Genomic DNA, 10,847 nt, shown 5'->3' on the forward strand with positions numbered 1-10,847 from the left:
GGGGAAAATGAGAGACATTAAATGCTCCAGCAGTCACAGATTAGATTGAAATCGATCATCTTCTAATCAAATACACAAGTGCACGTTATTGTTCACTTGTACCTAAATCTAATGTGAAATACCAGCCGTTTGGGGGTCTGTGCCATTTCTACTTAGGATGTCTTCTCTTGACAGGTTTTTTTTTTTTTTTAAACAGTCACGTTCATGTGAATTCAATTGGGTGGAATGGAGTTCTGCCACACTGTCACTACACAATGCCTAATATAGAACATATAATCTAAGTGGCAAAGACAAGGCTCATGAGAAAGAGAATCTTCTCATTATAAAATAAGTTATAGTCTATCCTTTTATCTGTTCTCATAGATCTGTCTTTTCTGGCTCTTAAGGCCCTCAGAGAACCTGTATTGGACATGCCAGGACATTGGAGCTATTTAACATAATGTTCAATACTTAGTGGGAATTTATAAATTCAGATATATCTTAATTACATAGGAATTGTTTGGAAGATTAAAGCAATATGGCTTTTTCTTCTCCAATTTGCTCTCTTTTGACCATTTCAGTAGTCTTCCTAAGTAAAAGCAGGAAAAAGGCAAGTAGTTGGGAATTTAATCTTTGGGAGTTGCAAATTAGAAGTGTTTCTTCTCAGCAGCTCCGCTGGTGGACAAGGATGTTCCAAGAAGTGGATAAACTCAACCCGAGGGGCTACAGTGGACTCTGTGGAACCTGCAGCCCAAGAACACAAGACGACGTGGCACATCATGAACAGCGTATGTCGGGAAACAACCCTACTCTCACAATTGATGGATGGTCAAGAGTTTTTCTATTGTAAGCTGAGGTGGTAGAATGGCAGGGCGGGTGGGGAGGGAGGAGGAAAGGGACTGGAAAAGAAAGGTACCTGGGAGAGAAGCGAAGAAAGCTTGTAGACACAGCAGCAGCCAGAAAGAACTTTCCTGGGGTTCAGAGTGTTAGTTATCACCTCTGCCGATAAACAGAGAACAAGACACATCCACATACTGAAATCCAGAAGAGAACAAAACGTGTCGCTGCCCACTGCACTGCTGCTGTCAGGGGAGAGGATCACACGACTCTCAGTTTGACTATGCAACTATTAAGCCTGATGCCCACATTTTAGTTTATAACATCTGGTGCAACGGCCAAGTTCTACCTAAGGGTAAAACAATCTTACCAACTATCTATTGTTAATCGTACTTTTGACAACTGAATTGAAAAAAACAGATATACTGGAGAAAAGGGGAAGGGCTTCCCCTCTCCCTGCCCTGGACAGAATCTCTCAAAGAGAAGATCACTATTAGACAGACAGATTAAATTTGGAAAGTGAGTCTTGACTCATAAAGAGCCTAAAAGATTCCCAAGGAGAGCAAAGGCTGGACTGGGACCACAGAGACAAAATACCTAGAGCTGGGAGCAAACAAGGGAGGAAGGAGGTAAGGGAAGCCAAGTCAGAGCCACAGGCAGAACCGATTGCCAGGGAGCAGGCAGGCCCATTTTCTGACTGCTCTGCAGAAAGTCTGGTTTTATGCTGTCACTGGAGAGCTTTGATTCACCAAGTCCTAAACGGAGATACAGAGGGACAGCCACTGTCAAATGCCAGCAACGTGCTGGGACTCAAAGTCACATTCAATGTAAAAGGACAGTCCACCCATCAAAAGTCCTATCTAGAGGCACAAGGTTTTAGATACATGACCTTACAAGGTTGTTTTTTTTTTTTTAAGTGTAGGAAAAATCCAGTATTTGAAAGAGATACATGTTTGAATTCCCGGGTGATGTGGGGGGAAGCTCATCTCTTCCAATTTTAGTTTTCCATCCATAAAGTGGGGATAATGGTATCTATTATAACTCATATGCCATCGAGGGTCCACTTGTCCTGGGCATTTTATAAGACTGCTTCAGAACCATGTTTTCCTCAGATGTGAGCAAATTCTCAGGAATTTACTCCCCTAGACTCTGCAGGCGCCGGCGGCCTGCGTTTCCTGGTGCTTTCTTTGCTCTGTATATCGTAATGCCAGATGCCGAACTCTGCCTCTTCCAGGTTCCCCAAGCAGAGCACTTAAACCTGGCATTTCCAGAGTTTCACTGACGCTGAACACTTGTGGTTGTGAGTCAGGAACTCATGTGCAAGGTTGTGCTGGGTCTAAATTCACTCCCCTCCTCTCCCTCCCTCTCAGCCCCCTCTTTCCTGAAGTAACTGCAGCTTCCCTACTTCTACAATGCTGCGGAGTTTCTCCTTCCTCTGAAGCCTGAGGACAGAGCCTCAGTCTCTACCTTAACCAATTATCAAAGTATTTTCCCAGTACAAACAATTCTCTCCTTCAGAAAATTCTGGCACCAGCTATTAAAGCTCTTAACTTCTCTCTGCTTCTTCACATGACTTGACTCAACTGCTAACCAATATAAATAAAAGAACATAATAAAGCACTAGAATGATGTCTTGCACATAGTAGATACAAAATATTAAAAACTAATGGCTGCCATGTAATGGTTATGACAACTAGATTCAGTCCCCCAAAAGACCATGCCAGCACCAACCTGGGAGACTACTGGTCAAGGTAATGCCAGCCCAAAGAGAAAATTAAGAAGGTCTCAATCTTCCATCAGAAAACATGATAATCACTAGTCAACAGTTTGTTGACTTTTCACAGCAATACCTCTACCCCTTCCAAATGCAGTCATAACACACAGTTCAACACACAACAACAAAGGCACAGCACCGTGGACGTCTCTTCTGATCATCCCAATCCGTGAAAGAGGGAAATTCTGAGTATTGCTTCTTCCAATCCCTCTGAATTTTAGATGTCCTGCTTCTATACAGATCAGTGATTCCCAACCTTCCTAATGCCACGACCCTTTAATATAGTTCCTCATGTCGTGGTGACCCCCAACCATAAAATTATTTTCGTTGCTACTTCCTAACTGTAATTTTGCTACTCTTATGAATCATAATGTAAATATCTCATACGCAGGATGCATTTTCACTGTTATAAAGGGGTCGTGACCACAGGTTGAGAACTGCTGATATAGATGAAGTTGTGTTTTGTGAAAACTCAAAAGCTCTCTTCCCTTTCAATACACAAACATACCCACCCCACTTAAAAGATGCAGATTCCCAGGATGATGAATCTGATCTGCCTCAGGAAATTCTCCTGGGCTTGGCCTCTGGCATTCCCGGCAGCAGATTTGGCCTGGTAGACTGTGTGCTCTGAGGCTCAGCTGGTTAAGCTCGCCTTTGGGGCAGCAGATTAGAACTTAGTACTTGGGAGTCTAGATTCTAAGCAGTAAAGTACTTTTAGAGCTATGCCAGGCAGTAGTACTTCAAGGCATTTAAAAATTATTTTTCCCTACAATGCCAAGATGTTGGAAGAGAAAGTTTTATGCACACGAAAACACTCACACACATATTGAAAAAGGCCGACAGGGGCAGCAGTAATGAATCAACATTGTGTACACAAACCTGTGGGATTAACAACCACCAGTTGCTACTGTTCAGATGATAAATGAACAGGAAGCTGAATGTAATACAACGTCAATCCCAGACCCTCTGTCTACCCCTGGAGACTGTTTTGATTTGATGTTATATTAGCCTCAGTCTAAATAGAATTCTAGATAATAGCTGATAGGAAAAAGTGAGGATGCAGTCCATTCGAGAAGGATCAAATTCAGGGGCAGCAGCAAAGTCTTCTTGGGACTACTATAAATCGGGCCCAAACGCTTAGAAATGGAGCAAGAATTCTGTGTCTCTGAAAATAGGAAGACACGACACAAAAATGCTTTCTTACAAGTTCACTCACAAGATCCCAAAGAACATTAATTATGTGGAACGAAAAGCTTCAAGGTTCCAGCCCAGTTTCCCTAACAGGGAGACATACAAATTAGTGCTCTGTTTGGGCAGAGCTGTGCTAAGTTGCCCTGGCGGCCTCCTAACAAGAGAAAATCACAAAGACAGCCAGTAAAGGAAAATATTATGTAAAGCATTGCAACCAAAGGCTACACTTATTCATCCATGCTGTAAAGCAGTTAGTTTAACTAAAACCTTCTCTTAAATGCAAAGCCGATGGCCTATCACTTACCTTCCTCAAAGCTGGCATTCTTCTGTCTCACTAAAACACGGAAGTTTTCAGCAGGATTTACGCTTCCAACCTAGAAGATACCCACAGATGATAAACCTACAGGTCATTTCTCTTGTGGGCAGCACCCCAGGCAATATAAGAGGGTTTAATGTAATAAATGTACTTTTATAAAACCAAAGACAAAGAGAAAGCTGTTTCCATTCCTTTTCATTTCCAGGCCACTGTTTAAAGCTAGCAGAGTGCAGTGGTCAAACAGACGCCCTCTGTACTTTCACTTGCTTTTCTTTAAGCAAGCTGATTTCCTTCTAGAGGAGTCAGAAGAGTATTGTGACCTATGCTGGCCCTCAGCCAGCCTGGTGTAAAGGCTTTAGTTAGTACAGACTGCTGCACTTCCTGACACTCAACCAGTGAGGAAGGGGAGGATTCCACAGTGTGGGATCAGTTCAGAATATCGGAATATATTTGTCCACGAGGATGACATGAAAAATAACAGCCTGGTGTTTGAGTCACTGAGTTACTCTTTTGGGGGCACTGCTGTTGACCTTTTGACATTGAAGTTCTGGTAGAATATACATGATAAACATGCCCAAGTTGAACACGTTATCAAAAAATAAAAACAGATTATGTATAGAGATTTACTGCTGCGCTAGGTGGGAAAGTTTCAAAGATCAAACTCTCTGCCTTTTATGACCATATGTCTTTAATCTGCTGGCCCCAACACTAACAAGGCCTAAATACTACTTAGCTCATAAGAAAAAAAAATAATGGGCTTCCAAAATGTACTGCAATTTACAGTTTGTTCTGGTATAGCAAACAGAAAAGCTCCGAGAACTAATAAAATAATGTTGTTCTTCCTTCACTATAGAAAATGTCTAAATGAAATCCAAATCATTGTTCAGATATGCAACTCTGTGGGAATAAAGGCATACTGTAGGACTAGCCTTCCTAACAAATTTTGCTAACAAGGAACAGTGGAGGGTGGGGTAAGAGGCAGGGTCTTGGTCTGTTGTCTGGACTACGGTACAGTGGCATCATGTAGCTCACTGCAACCTCAAACTCCTGTGCTCAAGAAATCTTCCTGCCTCAACCTCCCAAGTAGCTGCGGCTATAGTTGTATACAATGTCTTTTTTGCTTTCTGTAGAGACAGAGTCTACAAAACTGGGCTGGGCTGGTCTCAAACTCCTGGCCTCAAGCAATCCTTCCATCTTATCCTCCCAAAATATTAGGATTATAGGTGTCAGCCACTGTGCCTGGCTAAGAAAAAAATTTTAAGATTCACTGAATTCAAACTAATGCCACTTAAAATAAGGTAATATTTTCAAGCTCCAAAACTCTTTTCATTAAATTAAGATCTCAAGTGTCAAAAGATATTTGGTTTGGAAAAATCCTAAAGTTATAAGTCCTGTTCTAAGGTCAAATATTAGAAAAGAAATAGATGTAGTCTATTGTAGTCCCAGCTACTTGGGAGGCTGAGGCAAGAGGACTGTTTGAGCCAAGTTTGAGGTTGCTGTGAGCTCAAACTTTCACAGCAGTCCTTCTACCCTGGAGCAACAGAGTACAACTCTATCTCAAAAAAAAAAAAAGAAAAGAAAAAGAAACAGAGCTATGCTAACTTAAATTTTATGTACTTGGAGATTAAGACTAACATATTAATCACTATTCTATCATTTTGGCAAAATGGAAAGCTACCAAATAAAGCCAACAACAGAATCTCTATGAAAAAAATCTCCACACTGGGCACTGCCTATGGCTCAAAGACGTAGGGCACCGGCCCCATATGCTGGAGGTAGTGGGTTCGAACCCAGCCCTAGCCAAAAACTGCAAAAAAAAAAAAAAAAAAAAAAATCTCCACACTGAGGTTTCCCATGTTCTATAGATCATATAGAGCTGTATGTACTATGTATCACATGAGGTATTCTAGAGGTAACTGATGGTAATACTTAAAGGAAGAACGGAAGAAGTATAGGGTAGGCCTTTATGGTGTATATGCAGAGATGACCAGAGACAGTGATTATGATATTATTGAAAGTGATATGAATGGACCAGTAAAAACTGCTGCAACCTCCCCCAAGCCCCAAACTTCCGGAAAAGCCCTGCTTACACTGGTGATGTTGCCTTCAGCCAGTCTGGAGATGCTCATGGGGGCTTCCCCGTCCTCAGTCTTGCATTTTTTAGTAGTAGTTCCATCTTCATGGCTAGAAAAGAAAAAATGGTATTTCCCCCCTTAAAGCAAAACAAATAATACAAAATCCCAAACTGCTGTTGTGAACAGGTTAAATTTATTTTCCAAGAATCAAAAATAAACCGCTGCACTTAGCCCTTCTTTGCGAACAGCCTGCCTCCCTTTCCCAGCCAAGGGCTCCTGAGCTGCCTGACTTGAAGGAGTCCTGGCTTTCTTTCCCAGGACTCCAGAAATCAGAATTAGCAGTCACATCACAGTGTCCTTGCCAAGCACAGGGAATGGAGGGTTAACATTTAAGTAAGAAATCCATTCATGCTTTGGAGGTTATTTGCTAGTTTCTGACTCAGAATTGGTAGTTACTAGCCTTCCACGTACACAGAAGACCTTTGAGTCTAATAACCCACCTTCTCTATTGTGTGTATGAGAACTTTATAAGCTTCTATGTACAACTACCAACAACTTACTAGCCAATCCTTAATTAAATATGCAAGAGCTTCCTCTTAGAGAAGTCTTAAACTATTGAAAAAACACTTCCCTCCAAACCATTTACTTTGTTCTTTTATAAATGTAATTCAGTTTTCGGCAATATGTTAACAGAGTCACTAGCACCTGCTGGGAAAGAGGACTCTGAGAGTGTATCTTGCTTCAAGAAACATGCTGGTTTTAACAGCCTGCCTTCAGGTCAAGAGGAGTTCGAGTTAATTGCAAAGGAGAAGGCCTATGTCAAAGCAAAGGCAGCTGGTGAGGCCATTAAGAACTGGCAGTTCTTTTCAGGGCTTACCACGTGTAGTCACTATGCCAAGCACACTTCAGTCATCTCAGTTAAACTTCGTAACAGCCCTATGAATTAGCTATTCCCAGTGTCCTTTTATAGATGAGCAAATTAAGGCTCAAAAGAATTTGATTCCTTATCTAAAGCACACAGTTAGTAAGGGCTCAGAAATAATCCTGTACTCTTAACCATTTTCCCATCCAGCCTTCTGAAAGCGAGGTTCTTGGTATTGCCACTTGACACTAAGTGACTTGCCAATTTCAGTTGCTCTAAGGGAAGCGCATGGGTTTATATCCAAATCTGACTCCAGAATCAATGCTGTTAGCCACTGTACTAACTTGGAGCCAAAAGGATAGATTTGAGATCATTTTAATATAGGTTGGCAAACCAATTAGATACAGAATTATAAAATGGATGTGGATGACTCCTAGGAAATTAGGCATCATTCACTGAAATAGAGAGTAATTGCATGAAGAAGGGTTTCAAAAGAGCGTGGGAGGAGAAAGAAGATGACAAAGTCATTTCTGGACATACTGCACTTGAGAGACCCACAGACACTTAAGCCATCCAGTGGGGAGTTTCTGAGGCCCTATATGTGGACTAATAAAAGATGTCACCTTAGCATTACAAAGGCAAAATGGCATTATGGTTAAGAGTGCAAACTCAGTCAGACTGCTTGCGTTTAAATCCTTACTCCAACACTTATAAACTGTGATACTAAGCAAGTTCCTCATCTCGTCTAATCCTCAGTCTCTTCAGCTTTAAGATGGGGATCAATAAAAGAACCTCCTTCCCAGGCAAGTGCATCCAAGTGTATAATGCATACAAAGTTCTTAGCATCATGCTTGTGTTCTTGTGTTCAGTACATGTTAGACAGCACATGTCCCCATTTCTGAGGACAAGTCCTATAGAACACCAGCACTTGGAGTGATGGTAACAAATGCAGCGCCCAGAAGAATCTGAGAGGGAGTTGTCAGACTTTGCCAACAGTCCAGAGAAGCAAAAGTTAAGGAAGATGTCTGAGTTTTAAGAGAGAAAGAATAATGGAGAATGTCAAATGCTCAGTTCGTGTCTTTTGGAAGAGAATTTCAAGGAAGTGGAGGGGGCAGAAGCCCAAGAGAACGAGAGCAGAGTGGCCTGGCTTCAGAAGGAAAGACGATAGGAAGCTGGGGGACCACTTCATTTTGTTTTAGATGAGTGAAATGTTAACATGAGGAAAGGAGGAGCCGGCAGAAAGGGAGAAGATGGAAAATACAGAAAGAGAAGAAGTTTTTGGTGGACTAAGGTACCAGATAAAATGGACTCCCAGGGTACAGATGAAGGGATTCACTCTAGCCAGGACGAGGTGTCCTATTTTACTGAGACAGGAAAGCAGGAAACAAAGGCACATGCTGAAAAAAGGTATGCTTTTAGATAAGATGGGCCAGAATATTGAGGCTTCCTTGCCTTTTGACCTCTATTTTCTCTATGAAAACATCACCACCACCATCAGTATTGTCACCACTAATGTCCCAGGGACATGACTAGAATTTTAAAAATCATTATTTGCTAGGTCCTGTGCTGGGTTCTAAAGATATAACAGTGAACAGCTTACTATACTGCTCAATTTGCCCCCAGAACAACCCTATGAGACAGGTATTCCTACCATCCCTATTACACTCAGAAGGAAGCTGAGGCTGAGAAGATAAGCCACCCATGCCTAAGTCACACTGCAGAGCTAGAGACCAGGTCACACTGGCTGGCTCTAGAGTCTTATGACTTAGCCATTAACCAAGTGAGGCTGTCTGCTGAGAGTGTGTGGGAGGAGTCTTAGGAGACTTGGAAAGAGCAGAAAATTTATCTGCTTAGAGACAAAGAGAAATCAAGCTCATGTCTGCATCAGTTTCACAGCAAGGTTAGACCCTAGAGGTCCTCATTCTCATGTAAGCTCCCTGTGCAGCAGGTGTTTTTATTCTAAGGATGCACATGTGTACATCAACATTAAAGGAAGCAATGCTTTTATACTGTAAGGGTTAATATTTCGTATATTTGGGGACTACCATACCAAATAGTGCTCTTGCCCTTTTAAAATGAAGAAATCACTTCTAACACTAGGCATTCAACAGGTCCAAGGTGAACACCAGACCTCCTCCAATGGTAGATGTTGTTATTGATAATAATACTATTATTACTTTAGGTTTTGACTATATATTCATATGCCACATGGTAATGTTTCAGTCAACCATAAACTGCATATACAATAGTGGTGCTGTAAGATTACAAAGGAGCTGAAATACTCCCAGAGCCTAATGACATTGCGACCATCATGTCATCCCCGTGCAATGCATTACCGTACCTTCTGTCTTTAACCTATGTTTAAATACACAAATACCACTCTGTTACAATTCAGCATGTACAGCTACATGCCATACAGGTTTGCAGCCTCCTGTATCAGCAGGCTCCGACATCCAGGTTTGTGGGAGTGTGTTCACTCCATGATGTTCACATGGTAATGAAATTGCCTAGTGATGTGTTTCTTCCAATGTATCCCTGTCCAATGAAGCATGTCTGTAGCTCCAAATGCTTTAATATCTGTGATTTTATTGCTCTACTATCTCTTGACAGGAGGCCGTTTTTAGATGAAGAAAATCTCATAAAGGTAAAATTATTTAATCAAAATCAGATCAATGAAAAGTTGGAATGAAAACTAGGGATTCCCAGCTCAAGACTCTCCAGACTATGAAACTTCCTGAACAGACATTTGCCAGCACCTCAAAAATCTTAGCCTCTCATCCCCATCCCCCACTGAAAATAAGTACCCTGGACAGAGGGATGATGAATACATATAAAAATACTGCTAAATGTTAGCAGCTCCCTACCCCCAACCCTTGAAACCACCTCTAAAACTGATCAGCACCCTTATCATAAAACTTGAGGGTTTTAAGAAGCTCGGGGAAGAATGACTGAGGCATTCTTCTTGAATACAGGAGGTACTCGATGAATATTTGCTAAGTGCATCCTTTCTGTAGTGCTTAAAAACTGAGATTTCTGAGAAGAAACGAATAGAACAGGAGTGTGAGTAGGTGTGTGTGAGTGAGATAATTCTCAGGCCCCAGGCAGATGACTTGGCTCTGTTGCAAACCATTATAGGAGTAAAAACCTAGAAGCCTTCAGAAGAGTGAGTGGCAGGACTCAGCCCAAGGTGTAATCACAGCAGGGATCAAATCACAGAACAATAGCCTTCTGAGTCTGTGTGGTGTGTTTTTTTAACCAGCTAATTTACATTTTAATAAAAGGGAAGAGGGAGAAATGGCCCATTTCTTTCCCACAACACCAAAAGGTAATCAAGATCATGAACTAGAGCTTTAATGCATACAGAGAGAACAGCCTTGTGATTGCAATGAGCCTGGAACAGGGGACCATGGGAAGAGAAGGCTGAAGACTTTTACTGAACTGTTTTCAAATACTAATCCAGAGGCTTGCAGGCAGAGAAGGACAGCAGAGAGAAAGTGGATTTGAGGGGACAGTCTTCCCATGTCCCTAAAAAGGCATGACAGACTAAACAGGAATATAAGCCTCCTCAAGGTGTATCAGGAATACACATGATACAATCTAGCAAGTGCATAACGTTTTAAAATTCTGACAAAAGTTGGGAGGGTTAACCTCTAGAAAGCCATAGAAAACACAAAGATTTCTATTCAACTTGGACAATAATTCTCTAAATCAATGATTTATAGAAACTTGTGAAGGTTTCTGGAGATTAGTCAGTACTCTTCCATTGGGGTATTTATACATAACAAACTTTGCCAATAGATACGGCTGTGGGGG

The 10,847-nt window shown here is 41.5% G+C and overlaps 1 protein-coding gene across 1 annotated transcript in view; it reads right to left on the reverse strand.

Moving 5' to 3' along the window:
* The window catches only part of XRCC5 (X-ray repair cross complementing 5), a 91,713-nt gene that overhangs the window by 40,258 nt on the left and 40,608 nt on the right, over window positions 1-10,847 (reverse strand). Inside the window, exons 15-16 of the mRNA XM_003785091.3 lie at window positions 6,188-6,281; window positions 4,086-4,155 (exon numbers count right to left, since the gene is read on the reverse strand). Of these exons, the coding sequence (XP_003785139.2) occupies window positions 4,086-4,155; window positions 6,188-6,281 (164 nt within the window). The remainder of the gene's footprint in view (window positions 1-4,085; window positions 4,156-6,187; window positions 6,282-10,847) is intronic.

The sequence above is a fragment of the Otolemur garnettii genome, unplaced genomic scaffold (genome assembly GCF_000181295.1).
Source record: "Otolemur garnettii isolate 467f Iridium unplaced genomic scaffold, OtoGar3 scaffold00013, whole genome shotgun sequence".
Classification (NCBI taxonomy): domain Eukaryota; kingdom Metazoa; phylum Chordata; class Mammalia; order Primates; family Galagidae; genus Otolemur; species Otolemur garnettii.